This window comes from Suncus etruscus, chromosome 4 (assembly GCF_024139225.1).
Source record: "Suncus etruscus isolate mSunEtr1 chromosome 4, mSunEtr1.pri.cur, whole genome shotgun sequence".
Lineage (NCBI taxonomy): Eukaryota > Metazoa > Chordata > Mammalia > Eulipotyphla > Soricidae > Suncus > Suncus etruscus.
Window position 1 is genome coordinate 8,184,392 of NC_064851.1, and position 14,586 is coordinate 8,198,977.

The window sequence follows — 14,586 nt, forward strand, 5'->3', positions numbered from 1 at the left end:
TTTTGTTTTTAAGGAAAACAGTCTCAAAGTGTCCTTTCCCTCTTGGTTTTCTTGAGAGCCGGATCTGGAGCAGGTAACTGTAATTGTAGAAGAAAGAAATGATCCTGGGTTTTGTGCTGCCATGCGCACAGCTGCCCCTTCTGCTATTTATAAGCTGTTTTTTTTCTTTCTCTTTCTCTCTCTCTCACTTTTTGTCTCTGTCTCTCTGTCTCCATCTCTCTGTCTCTGTCTCTCTGTCTCTTTCTGTCTCTCTGTCTCTCTCTCTCTCTCCCCCCCCCCCCCTCTCTTTCTCTCAATGCTTAAAGCTTATTTACAGGGTAGGCTCCAATTTCTCTTTGTACTTCCTGGTTATTCAGCTATTCCTATGCCACATAACTCTATTTCTTAGGGGCATGTGCTCTAATTGAATCACAACAATTCAAGCCATTAGCAGTCCTGATACCCAATCTTGTTTCTATTTAGGTTATGGAGCCACTCAGGAAGAAATTGGCTTCCAGTATATTGGCAAGGCAGCCAGCAGGGGACAATATTTTGTTGTCCCCTTGGCCCCCATTCCTCTTTATTTTATTTTATTTTATTTTGGTTTTTGGGCCACACCTGGCAGTGCTCAGGGGTTACTCCTGGCTGTCTGCTCAGAAATAGCTCCTGGCAGGCACAGGGGACCATATGGGACACCGGGATTCGAGCCAACCACCTTTGGTCCTGGACTGGCTGCTTGCAAGGCAAACGCCGCTGTGCTATCTTTCCGGCCCCCCCCATTCCTCTTTAAATGGGATTCCTTCCCAGCAGTGCTTAGGGGGGTCATACTTGGCACTGGGGATCAAACTCAGGGCTTGGTAAAGCCGAAGCTCTTACCAGTTGAACCATATCACGTAGGCCTTAGGAGATAGAATACTGGAAACCCACACAAAACGAACAACCCCTCTTCAAAACCAGACTAAACCACATTGTTTCATAGGCCACCCAGAAAACTTCCTGCATTTTCTTTTAAGTCATAATGCATGACTGGAAAGGATCAAATAAATCCCCTTCTGTGGAGGAGTATCCCAAATTTTGTTTGGAACCCTGGAAAATAGCTCAGGAACCAGTTTGCAGGCCCTTGGATTTAGTAGTTAAGGGCAGTCAGTCTCCAATTTCTAGTTCCTTTGGGCTCCAAACCATTGCTTCACTTCACTAAACAAATCCTACTTATGAAGCAGGTACTATACATCAGGAATTGCCCTCAGTGGGTTTTTTTTTTGGCTTTTTTATTTGGCTGGATGGGGGACCCCTTCCAAGTAATACTCATGGGACCCAATTGTATTCAGCTGGCCAAGTCAGACTATTCAATGCAAGGCCTGAGACTGCAGTTCTGCTTAGGCCTAGTGGTGCTGGTAATCACCAGGGCCAAACTGGTTGTGCGTGTATCTGTGTGTACGTACACGTGTGGGTCCACCAGAGCTACCCACATTGGCAATGCTGCAATGTGAGGATGGAACATGGTTTTCTGCACATGCGACGCATCCATCCCCAACCTCTTTCCTATGAGGAAAATCCTCTTTTCTCTTTCCCTAGCCCCTGAGTGTTTTATTTTGGCTCCTTTCATCCTTAAAATAATCTGATGGCTATTATTGTCAAGGGAGGTAAGATTTTGTGATTTGGCCATTTGCAGAGCTTTGTCTTAAAGTTTGGTGACTCACTCAAACCACTTTAGGTAATTAGAGAAAAATCCCTGTAGTTGGGGATCATGATATTCTTTGACCTGGAAACAAAACACTCTTCTCATTCTGGCTTCCAAGTGTGAAGGAAATGTTGCTAGTGATAATAATAATAATCGCCACAGTTTGCGTGCTACCCATCCATGGCCACTCTCTGGGACAGTGGTTCAACTCGAGGGTATTGGGGGTCACCAGGGTGCTGGAGATGGGGTTGGGGAATGGAACTAGGAAGGTTAGTATATGCATGGCATGCAAAACAACCTTTTTTTTTTTTGTTTTGTTTTGTTTTTGGGTCATACCCGGCAGCACTCAGTGGTTACTCCTGGCTCTACACTCAGAAATCACTCCTGGCAGGCTCAGGGGACCATATGGGACGCCGGGATTCGGGATTCGAACCACCAATCTACATGAAAGGCAAACGCCTTACCTCCTTGCTATCAACTTTTTTTTTTTTGTTTGTTTGTTTTTGGGCCACACCCGGCGTTGCTCAGGGGTTACTCCTGGCTGTCTGCTCAGAAATCGCTCCTGGCAGACTCGGGGGACCATATGGGATGCTGGGATTCGAACCACGTTTTTCTGCATGCAAGGCAAACAAACACCTTACCTCCATGCTATCTCTCTGGCCCCAGGAAGACATTTTCTGATGAGGCAGAAAGAAAAGAGGCACAGCAGATGTCATGGGGCATTTTACTTGTGAGTGACAGAGCATGACACAGCCTTAGGCAAAAGAACATTGCAAACCTGCTAGGCAAAGATGTCAAGACAAGTCCCCCAGCCCTCCTTCCTAGGCTGCCTTTACAGGCACAAAACCCTTTCTCCATAGAGATTCTTAAGGCACCCCAACGGCAGTAGGAATAGGTGAATTCAAACCTGGGTTGGACTGACTCCTAAGCAAGGATCTTTGTCATTATGCTGTTCCAACATTAGATAGGTTAAAACAAAGTTCGAAGGACAAATTGTAGACTCAAATATGACCTTAGAATCGACCTGGCCCAGGTTTGCCTAACATTAGCACTATTGACTTTTGGGCCCCGGACAACTGTTGTGGGGATGGTGTCCCACTTTCTTTTGGAGGTTGAGCAACATTTATGGGTTTTACCCAGATGACAGCAACCTCAGCCCCACCAGTTGAAACAGTCCAAAACATCTCCAGATGTTAACAACCACTGATGTAAACTATGTCATCTTATAAATGATGGAGCAGAGGTCCAAAGAGATGAGGTAACTTGTTTGAGTTAGCAGGATCCAGGTGGGTTTGTGCAATACCCTTATCCCTAGGGTGTGCACAGGGCAGAATTGAGAGCAAAAAAGAGAAAGTAGATGGATGTTCTTTGGTCCATAAAGTCTGGTAGGAGAAATTAGTCATTGCATACAAATGTCTTTTACTGCACCGAGATAAGTGTTAAATAGGTAGCAAGGTATAGAGAAAGAGAATGGAATCTGGGATCTGGAGATCTGGATCTGACAGTTTTTAGGTGCAGAATTTAACCAAGCTCAAGGCTAATTAATCATCGGCGAAACTGAGATTGAGACTATTTGTTTGTTTGTTTATTCTAAATTTATTATTAAAACGCGTAGGAGAAAAAGATTGCTGCAAACCTTTGGAAAGCTCTCCTAAAAGATGGCCAGACTAGGATCAGAACATTTGATGAGGACAGTCAAAGTTTCCAAAAAGTGGAGACAGCCACGTAGTTGGGGGGCTTCATCCCTGAAAACCTTCCAAACTCTGGGAGCCTTTTCCTTTCTTTTGCAGGAGAGGAGGAGGGAGCAAGAAAAAAAGAGGGAAAAAAAAAAAGGAAAAGGAAAAAAAAAGGAGCCCGCTCTCAGTGACCCCTCCCTCTCTCCCGCCCTCGGATCCAGCGCAATCCGATTGGCTGAACCTTAGCCACACCCCGTCCAGTCTGTCCAACCAGAGGCAGCAGCTGTTCTAACCCCGCCCACTCGCAAATGTAGCCACGCCCACCACTAGAAGAGCTGACCCGCCCCTTCGCCGCTCCAAGCCTTGGGCCGCCGGAGATTCCCGAAGATCCTCGAGCTCTTCCCGGCTTCCCTCGGGCGTCGCCGGAGATTGCCGAGGGCGTTAGCCACGCCCACTCCGCGGCTTCGGCCTCGCCCGCCGCCGCCGCCCTCCCCACCTCCCCACAGGCCGGCGCGCGCGGACTGTGGAGACGGACATCCTAGTCCATCCTTCGTTCTCGCTCGCTCTCTCTCCCCGCCACCCCGGGGCTGCCCGAGTGGACGATCCCGGCCAGTTAGAGCCCCACCTCCCTTCCAATAAACAGCCCTCCAGCCGCGCCAGGAGCGCCCGGCCCGCCCCGCCCCCTTCCCTCCCGCTCTCCCTCCCTCCCTCCCTCCCGGCGGCGAGAGGGGCCAGAGTGTGGGAGCGAGCGCGGGGTCGCCGAGCCGGGCCCGCTCCGTGAGTGAGTGCGAGAAACCGGAGAGGCGCGCGCGCGCGCGCGGCGGCGGGGGCCGGGCCGGGGTCAAAGGGCGCGCGAGCCAGCGAGTGGCCCGGCCAGTGGAGAGACAGGCCACTACAGCCCGTCTGCCTGTCTGTCTGCGAGGAGCGGCCAACGCGGCCGCTGAAGCGCGTGCGCGGGGCGGTCGGACACGCGCACGCACACGTGCACGCGCACGCACGCGGGCCCGGGGTCGGGGGGGGGGCAAAGCGCGCGGCCGCCTGTCGCGACAGTCAGTCGGGCCCGGGGAGGCCCAGAGGAGGGAGGTGGCCTGTCGCGCGCGCGCGGGGCGTCGGGCTCCCGCCGGCCAAGGGGGGCGCGGGCGGATGGCGGAAGGCGCCCAGCAGCAGCAGCAGCAGCAGCAGCAGCAGCAGCAGCAACCGCAGCAGCCACTGCAACCACTGCAACAGCCGCAGCAACCGCAGCAGCTGCAACAGCAGCAGCAGCAACAGCAGCAGCAGCAGCCGCAGCAGCTCGGGCCCGGCGCCGCTGCCCGGGGGATGAAGCGGGAATCGGAGCTGGAGCCTTCGGTGCCCGGAGGAGGAGGTGGAGGAGGAGGAGGAGGAGACGAAGCCGAGCCCGGCCTGAGCAAGCGGCCGCGCACCGAGGAGGCGGCGTTGGCCGACGGCGGCGGTGGGATGCAGGTGATCGCGCGGGATGGGGTTGCCTGGGGGTCCTGGGGGGGGGGGAACCGTCCGATCAGGCAGGGCCTGCCTGGTTGGAAGGTTGGGGGGGCGCAGGATTGCAAGATCTGAGACCCTGCGAGTGGGTTGGAGTGGGGTGGGGGGACAGGACCCCCACGACGAGTGAATGAAAATGAATGGGTTTGGGGTGGGGGGGAGAAATCAGTGGGATGCGGGAATCGCACCCCCATCCCATCCCATCCCATCGCGGGGAGTTTCTATGTCTTCCAACCAGTTCCAAAAAAAAGGGGTTGGCATGGAAGCCACTAAGAGAGAACCCGGATCCAGGTTGAGGGGGGACCATGGTGGGCATCCATCCCCTCTTTCCTGGAGGAGGAGAAGGAGGAGGAGGAGGAGTGAGTCCCTTTTGGGGGGGGTGGGCAAGGCCTTTCCCAATATTGTTGGGGTATTGGGGGGAAAGAAGGGGAGTGGAAAGCCAGAGAAGTCCTCGAAAGCTCCTTTGAAAAGGGAAAAGGGGATGTGGTCCCGATTGTGGCTTTAAATCAGTGACCCCAGGAGGATGGAGGGTGGGGGGACCATGGTGGGCATCCATCCCTTCTTTCCTGGAGAAGGAGGTGTGAGTCCCTTTTGAGGGGTGGGCAAGGCCTCTTCCTATATTACTGGGGTTTGGGGGGGGGAAAGGAGGGAAGTGGAAAGCCAGAGAAGTCCTCGAGAGCTCCTTTGAAAGGAGAAAAGGGGATGTGGCTGGGATTGTGGCTTAAATCAGGAGGGTGGAGGGTGGGAAGGGGCTGAGTGTGGTGGTGGCTGGGTGGGGGTGGCCCTCCAGTGCTGGGTTATTAACTTGGCTTCTAAGGAGGCAGGAGAGAGAGAGAGAGAGAGACCCCAGGAAGGGCCTGTCCTGCCATCACTTACTTTGTCAGTTAAAATTCTCCGTAGTTAGCTGCTCCCCCCATCCCATCCCCATCCATAGTCCTTAATTGTCTGGCGTGTTAAAAAGGAAATTTATAGGGTGGCCCGGAGTTGTGGTGGGTGGAAGGACCAGCTAGCCTGATTATTAGGGAGACCCGAATGGGGCAGTGATGTCAGCAGACTTTGAGTGAGGACTCTTAAGAGAAGGGACACCCCTGGCCTGTGTTTTAGGGGTTGCCCTCTCTGGTAGAGGTGGGGAGAGAAACCTCCCACGTAGGTATGAATGTCTGTGAAATTCTCTTTAGAATCAGAATGTTAGGAGATCGGAAAACGATGAAGGGACAGCATCTTCCAGGGATTCTTAACTTGGACTATGGAGTAGATTCTGGGGGCAGGGAAGGGGAGGAAGAGAGGGAGTGAGTGAGTTTGGGACACACACACACACACACACACACACACACACACACACACACACACACACACACACGAGAGTGAGTGAGTGAGTTTGGGACACACACACACAGTTTTCAGCAGGGAAGGGGAGGAAGAGAGGGAGTGAGTGAGTTTGGGACACACACACACACACACACACACACACACACACACACACACACACACACACAGTTTTTACCATCTTATTTTATAGATAGGGAAGAGAGGGAGTGAGTGACTGGACCTGGGAACCTGTCTTTATTTCTCATTCCTTCTTCGCTGCTCTCCATCCCATTACTCTTGGAAACCTCTGCCTGCTAGACTTCCTGTGCCCCCGCTCCCTCCCTGCTTCTCAAGCCTCTGCCTGGCTTCCTGTGTTAGAGAAGGAGCCACAGCTCTGGCTGGCATGTTTGCTGTGTACCTCTCCCGTTGCCCCGCAGAGGCCAGTCGGGTACTTGAGTTGAAGGAACACTCTTGGTTTTGAATTCTTTCAAAATTCTTTCTTTTTCGTTTTCCATTAAAACATCTCTTGGGAGAAGTAAAAGCTCCGGTGGGTGGTAATAGAGAGAAATATGGCGGGGGGGGGGGCATTCAGGGAGTTAGATTGGATGAGGAAGAGGGAACCAGGGTGTGGGGCTGGCAAGTATATTCTGCTTGGTATGTGCATGTAGCTTATGCGTTACCTGTATTATTGCTTCTGTCAGTCATGATTATTAGTGAGGCACTTGCTCCTGTCCCCCAGCCTCCTCCATTGCCTCCTGGGTCCCATTATTTGCTTGGTGCCTTTAAATTGGCTAAGGATAGCAGCATTTGGAAATGGAGTGGTGTATGGGGACTTTGGGCTACGCAGCGGAAGGAGTGGATTAGGCCCTTTGGGTACAAATGGGCAACTTAGAACTATCCCAGAGACTCTTTTTTAAAAAAAAATTCTGTTTATTTGTGGCTCTTTATTTTTTCACTTTATGGGTTCTCGTTGTTGTATTTCTAATACACCATGGCACACGGGTATTTAAATCAGCGTTGATGTAGCCCCTTTGCCTTCAACTAACTGCATAATTTTGGAGAAAAAAATTCCCTTGTTGGAGCCTTCGTGTCCCTAGTTGTTAGCAGAAAATATGTCTGCAGTATGATTTTTAAGTTACCTTCCCCAAATATGCCACCTTCTTAGTGGTGCTTGGTGTTTTGAACCTATTTGGGGAGATCCAAGAGGGTGATAATTAAACAAAAAAGTGAGATATATCTCCTTGTCTTTATGATTTTTGTGTGTATGTGTAAGTTCAGGGAAAAAAAACAAACAAAAAAAGATGTCCCAAGGCATTGTCTGATTTCACGCCCAAGTATGTGGGGGATTTGGGCCTTGAGTTCAGAAGAAAGATGTGTATCTTCACTGAGATGGTCAGGGAAGGCTTTAATGGAGAAATGAAATCTGAAGATAAAAGAGAATAAAAGGGAAATGACGTTCTTGAAAGATAAAATCTGGACCAGAGCAATCACACAGTGAGTAGGACATTTGCCTTTCATACATTCTACCCTGTGTTCCATCCCTGGTTCTTTATATGGTCCCCTGAACCCCTCCAGGAGTAATCCCTCAGCACTGCCTGGTGTGGCCTCCAAAATAAACAGACAAAAAGATAAATCTTAAAGCCTAGATCACTATACCTTTAGGACTTCATATACTGCTTATAATAATAAAATATGGGATGTTCATTTACTCCATGATTATTGAACAACCATTCTGTGCTAAGCACTGTTTCATGGCCTGGAGGCTGGAGCAGTGAACAAAACAAATCCTGCCTCAATGGAATGAGTGTGCTAAAGGAAAAGAGACAGAGAAGGAAGAAACCAGGGGTTGTTAGGAGGTGGTAGGAAGCACTGGGAAGAAAAAAAAAAAAAACAACAGGAAGTAGGTAGAGCAGGATGGAGAGGGGGAAGCGGTGTGTGGAGTGAGGGAGGGAATGGGTCAGGCCCATATTGGGTAGAAGAATTGCAGGTGGAATAGCCTTGAGCGAAGTTCCCTGGGCGGTGAGTACTGTAGACCATTGTAGCCCGAGCTTCTGGGAAATCTTCAGTCCGTCATCATCGAGGTGTGTTTCTAGGCCCTATGTCCAGGGACACTTGGGAAAACCCTAGATATAGCTGATTTATGAGTTTGTCTTAAAAGATGATTTTTTTTTTTTTTTGGCCTTTCTTTGCTCTTTACATATGGTGGGTTTTTCTGCAGTGCTGGTCCCTTCTGAGAAGCCTTTCTGTAGTTTAGTTCACACCAGTCAGGCATTCCTCTTGTCTCTCATATCCATGCTTAATCATACATCCTATGTATTATCCGAATTAGAGTTACTTTATTATCCCTATTTCCACGGTGAGACTGTCAGCATCTAGAAGACTGGAATGACGTTTTCTTTGTATGTTTTCTTCACAATACCTGACGATGTGGGGGTGTTTTTAGTGCGTGTTCAGTGCCTTTCAGTGGAAGCTGGGATTTATCTTTTGTCAATAATTAAGGAATAGGAAGAAAAGCAGGAAATTCAACAATAAGAGTATTGCTCTGAAATCTGACACTTGAGTTTCAGAACCCTCATTTTTATAGAAGAAAGTCGTTTACTAGGGTGACTTTTCCAAATGAAGCCACAGTTGCATGCTGTGGTCCCCAAGCTAATCTCTGTGTAGTTACAACTGGTGACTGTGTATGTGTCTTCCCAGTGTGTAGCACAGACAGAGGAACCCCTGGGTGCTTAGGTTAGAATCCGGAGGCTCAGTTCTTTCCAGGTCAGCATTTGGAAGAAGAACCAGCACAGCCCTGAGCAAACTATAGAAACAGAGAACCCTGCACCACAGAGTAGCCAGAAGAGACAGATCCAACTTGAAAATTAAAATGTGAGGTAACAAATATCAGGGCCAGAGCAATAATACAGCAGGTAGGCCGCTTGCCTTGCATGCAGCATACCTGGGTTCGATTCCTGGCATCACTTCTAGTATTCTGAGCTTGCTAGGAGTAATCCCAGGAAGAGGCCTAGAGCACAGCTAAGGATGGCCCCCAAACTGGGCTGGAGAGATTGTATAGGGGGTAGGGTACTTACCTTGCAAGTTGCTGACCCATGCTTGATTCCTGGCACTTCTGAGCTCTGCCAGATACGATCTCTGAGCACCACTGGGTATGGCACAAAAAAAAAAGGGCAGTTCTCTGCCACATTATAATCACATACCAACGTTTCACTGCCATAAAACATTTTACATTTTGCTTAGAGATATAAGTAATAATTAAGGTGCATCTCACCTTATACGATAGCAACTAAATTCCTAGAAAGCAGTACAAAAATATGAGCTTTTTTATAAGCCAAAAAATAAAAAAAAGGCTTAAATTCATTAGTAGATATCAAAAGAACTCACTCTCTGGCATGTTTTAGAAATCCTGAGAGTGAAATGAACTAGTATCTGTTCGTATAATCCATTCACGTTTCCACCACTTTAGGTTCAATTTTTCCATGTACCCTCTTCTTCAACTTAATTACATTTTTCTTTTTTTTTTTAACTGTAGTTTAGGTAACATGTTACTATATATATTATTATATATGTATGTATGTATATATATTTATTTTGTTTGTTTTGTTTTTCGGTTTTGGGGCCACATCCAGCAGCACTCGAGCTATTATTCTTTTTTTTTTTTTTTTTTTTTTTTTTTTTGTGGTTTTTGGGTCACACCCGGCAGTGCTCAGGGGTTATTCCTGGCTCCAGGCTCAGAAATTGCTCCTGGCAGGCACGGGAGGACCATATATGGGACGCCGGGATTCGAACCGATGACCTCCTGCATGAGAGGCAAACGCCTTACCTCCATGCTATCTCTCCGGCCCCGAGCTATTATTCTTGACTGTGTTGTTATTCCTGACTGCACTCGGAATTCACTCCTGGTAGGCTGGGTGTGTGTTGCGGTGGGGGCTACATAGGATTCTGGGAATCAAACCTTGGTCAGCCACATGCAAGGCAAATGGCCTACCTGCAATGCTATCACTCCAGTCCCACAATAAAATTATTAACATTTATGATTTGAGCTACAGTCTCTGTACCTCAACATCAATGTATCCAATTTCCTCCTTTATTTCACTCTAAGTTTTGTTTTGCTTATTTCTTGGGCCACACCTAGATGTGCTAGGGATCGAACCTGGGTCAGTTGAGTTCAAGGAAAATGCTTTTCCCACTATACTGTCTTTGGCCCCAGAGTAAAAACTTCTTCCCATAGAGTCAGATACTCAGTTTAATGCAGTAGGGTCAGCAGTTTATATTAGTAAGGTTGATTCTGGTATATGGAGACTTTCTACCTGGTCTCCAGGAATAGCTTTGTGGATGCTGAACACCTGGACAGTTTCTTTTCCACATTTGCTTGTTACTGGATTTCTTTATACATTGGTGGATCTCTCTGGACTTACCATTTGGTTATTTGGTGCTGAGACTCTTTGAGCCGAGTTCTAAAAATATGCTGTCCTTTCAGTTCTCTTCGTAAACTCTCAGGGACCTCTGGAATAATTTTCTTTTTTAAATTTCTATTCCTTTTTTAGTCTGCTTGGACATCGTAACAAAATATTAAAGTCCAGGTGAAGGAAACAACAGAAAAGACTTCTCACACTTTGGAGGCCAGACATCCTGGATTGAAGGTGTTTGGTGATTTTTGTGTCTGCTTGGGGCTGTCTCTGGTTTGTAGTTGGGCTTCAACAAGGTGAAACTGTGCCTCTGGGGCCTTTTCTTGGCGTTTGCTTTGTACACGTTTTTTCCTCTTTAGGGGCACTGTGCCTTTTGGAGGGGCCGGCTCTTAGGATCTAGCCTAAACATAAGCAGCTCCCCAAGGCTCCATCATCAAATACAGCATCATGTTGTGGGCGGGTTCTTCAACATACTAAATTGGAGGGATACAGACATTCAGTTCATACCACTTACTGGAAGGGAAAATACTGTGAGTGAGCTACTGAAGCTTGGTGATGTCAGGTTACTTAGAGGAAAAAAAAAAGTCTTAGAAACATCCCAGGAATGTGAAATTGGGAATGTCTTTGAGAAGGAGAAAGCTCTGAAGTCAGAGTAGTCTGCAAGTTAACTCCAGAGATTAGTCTGACTTTGTGTCCCCCCCAACCTCTTCTTTCATTTTTGCTGTCCACCTTGTCATCCCCCCCCCCCCCACGCCCCACTTCCCCATCACTGTGACATGTGAACATAACAGAAGCTAACTGGAGATTTAACTTTCATTTTGATGGAAAGCAGACTGGTGTAGACAGGCCTGAAGATTACAAGACCGCAGAGGAAGAAATTTACTGCAGAGAAAGAAAGACAGTGAATTTCTTTTTCTTTTTTTTCCTTGTGTAAACAAGAACACTGACAGTGAATTTCCCATTGGTTAGCTCTTAGTCTGTTGGTTTGAAGTCATTCTTTTTTTTTTTTTTTTTTTTTTTGGTTTTTGGGTCACACCCGGCGATGCTCATGTTCAGGGGTTACTCCTGGCTATCTGCTCAGAAATAGCTCCTGGCAGGCATGGGGGACCATATGGGACACCGGATTCGAACCAACCATCTTAGGTCCTGGATCAGCTGCTTGCAAGGCAAACGCTATTCTTGAATTACTTTAGAAACAATAAAGATGGACCAGAGAGATAGCACAGCAGTGTTTGCCTTGCAAGCAGCGGATCCAGGACCTAAGGTGGTTGGTTTGAATCCCGGCGTTCCATATGGTCTCCCGTGCCTGCCAGGAGCTATTTCTGAGCAGATAGCCAGGAGTGACCCCTGAGCACCGCCGGGTGTGGCCCCAAAACCAAGAAAACAAAAAAATAAAACAATAAAGACGATCATTTTAGCGACTGAGGTGGTTTGCATTATTTTTTTGGATGATCTGCATTTATAAGGCAGATTAAACATCTATTCTGGACAAAGATCAGTGGGAAAAGCTGCAGAGATGATAGAAAGGAAATTCAGTAATTGGAGCACGATCAAACAGATGGAGCAGGGGTGGCGAGTGCAGTTGGTGTTTTAGGTGGCCCCTAGGAGTATTGGGTTTCTTTTTCTTCTCTCCTACGGTCCCAATACAAGCAGGCAGCTTACTTGGATAACGTTTCATTATCTAATCCATCACAGATGAGCCCGAGTAAGCCCATTGGCTGATGCTGATCTAGTTAGGAGGGGATTGCAAAGCTGCTTGAGCTAGGATTGGGGCAGATCTGGATTAGAATGGCCATGTGTATCCTGGACATGTTTCTGTGATTTAAGTGGGTAAACTGCTTATTCAAGAGAAGAGTGAGGGCAAGCAGAAGCCAGTGAGAGAGAGGAGTGGTAGGGGTGGAGGGGAGAGATAGAGCCCAGCTCACTGAGGGAGGCTCAGCTTCCATTCCCAGTAGAACATGGTCCCCTAGCACTTGTTGGGCATTCCCCAAGCCCCAATTTGGGAGTAGCACCCCAGCATGCCTGGGTGTGGTTCCCAATAAAACGAAACAAATGAAAAGAAAATGTGAAAGAAAATCAGTGTTTTTTTTTTTTGTTTGTTTTTGTTTTTTTCATTTCTTCTCCTTTCCCTTTCTTTTTTTGGGCTACATCCAGTGGTGCTCAGGTCTGTCCCCAGCTCTGTATTTAGAAGTTGGTCTGGACAGTGCCTCCAGGATGTTCTGCTGGGGATCAGGCCTGGACTCCCAGGACATTAAGCATTGCATTCTGCGTGGTGATCCCTTTCCCTGAAGTGTTGTCGGAGGGACTTCAAGGGGAATGTGTTTTGGGGATTTGATGGATTTCTTTGGAGTTTAACCAAGTTGCTTTCAGTATTTGGAGTCTGAACATTAGTCACAAATGCCCAGGAGTGACCTTTCTAAGAAGCATTTGGAGATTCTGATTGTAGTTACTCGTCATTTCTCTAAGTGATTCCTCTACCGAGGATTGTATGAATATATTTTCTTTTTTTTTTTTAAATTTTATTTTTTTGGTCAGACGTGGGGGGTGCTCAGTGGACCTTACAGTGCCAGGAGGTTGAACAGGGGCAGGCTGTAAGCAAGGCAAGCAAACACCTTAAACCCTGTACTATATCTCCATCCTACCTCTCAGCTTTAATAGAAAAGCTCGTGCTATTTTTTTTTTTTTTTTACAGTCTGAGTATAAGTCATAATGTTACACTGGGTATATCTGAAAGATGGAGTAGTAGACAATGGCTCAGGGAGTACTGTTTAGACCAGAGGCATTTGACCTACCATTCCCTTTTCAGAAAAAAAAAAAAAATCACTCAGCATCCTCTTGCAAAGCTTCCTCCTTTAAGTGAACAAAAACAGTGCCCTGCCCCTCGCCATCCATTGTTCCATTGCCACCTCCATCTTACCTGTTTTGAACAACATCCGACTTAGACCTTCTCATATTTCGCTTTGGTTCCTTGCCCCACCACTTACCAAGGGTACTTCACATCTTGGAGCTGCTGTTTACACGTCTGGGGCTGGGAGAAGGAACGCAGGCTCTACTGAGATGTTAGCTAGTCACTGCCATTGCAGAGAGTGCCTGTTGAGAGGCCCATACTCAACATTTCTTTCTTGCCTTTGCTCTGATTTACTTGCCATCACTCCACCAGTTTCTGCTCCACCTGGAGCTGTTAACAGGCTTCTTCTGATGGATTAAGTGCCAGGCATGGGAACTTGGCGAGATGACCAGTGAGTGTAGTTTAAACTTGGGATACTCAGGGTGGAGACAGGGAGGGGCCCCCCCCCATTCCTAGTGAGGAAGAGATGTTTTACTCTTGGCTGAGGGTTTAGCATCGGCCTAGGCCTCTTGGGCATTTCTTGCAACATTTAAGAGTCCTGTAAGGAATGTGGATGACAAGTACACTGGCTGCTTTGCTTGGGTGGTAGGTACGAGGGGTGCCAGAACAGTGAAAATACTCTTTGCGTAAAGTTGGTGAGATTTGTGGGTTTGAATATGTTGCAGCAAATAGCATGTTCTGTTCTCTTTTTGGGGTTTTTGGAAATTGAGCTGGGATGCCTTTGTCTCCTGTGGTCTCTATTTTAGTCTCTCCAAAATTCCTTCCAGATTGTACTAGCAGACTCCTCCATCTAAGAGTAGCAGGTCATCCGATAGCCTACCTTTGACTTCAGGATAAAGCCCCTTTTTCCGTTGTCTCACCAAGTTCCTCTGGCCTGGCCGTTGCTTACCTTTCTGACTTCAACATTACCGGCTCTTTTCCCTCATCCCAAGTTTGGGGTAGTAGTTTCTTGAGCGGACTGACTGCCTCCGAAGCTGCCTCCGAAGCTCATTCATAACCTCCCTCATTCATAACCTGCCTTTGTCCCATTGTCAGACTCTTGCCTCCATGGCTCATTCTCTCTCCTCAAGGTGCAGTCTTCAAGCATCTGTTGGGATATTGATTCCTCCCGGAGGCCTTTTGTGTCTACTGCTTCCCCCCCCTCCCCCCCTGGCCACTTTGATGCTCAGGAGCTACTCCTGGGACGCC

The 14,586-nt window shown here is 47.9% G+C and overlaps 1 protein-coding gene across 15 annotated transcripts in view; it reads left to right on the top strand.

Annotated features, from left to right (window-relative positions):
- The first annotated feature begins 4,361 nt into the window (after positions 1-4,361).
- RBFOX2 (RNA binding fox-1 homolog 2) overlaps positions 4,362-14,586 on the top strand; it is a 270,086-nt gene continuing 259,861 nt past the window's right edge. For all 15 annotated transcript variants that reach the window (XM_049771585.1, XM_049771590.1, XM_049771593.1 and 12 more), the window contains exon 1: positions 4,362-4,797. In XM_049771585.1, coding sequence (XP_049627542.1) covers positions 4,480-4,797 — 318 coding nt within the window. In that variant the 5' untranslated portion in view covers positions 4,362-4,479. The remainder of the gene's footprint in view (positions 4,798-14,586) is intronic.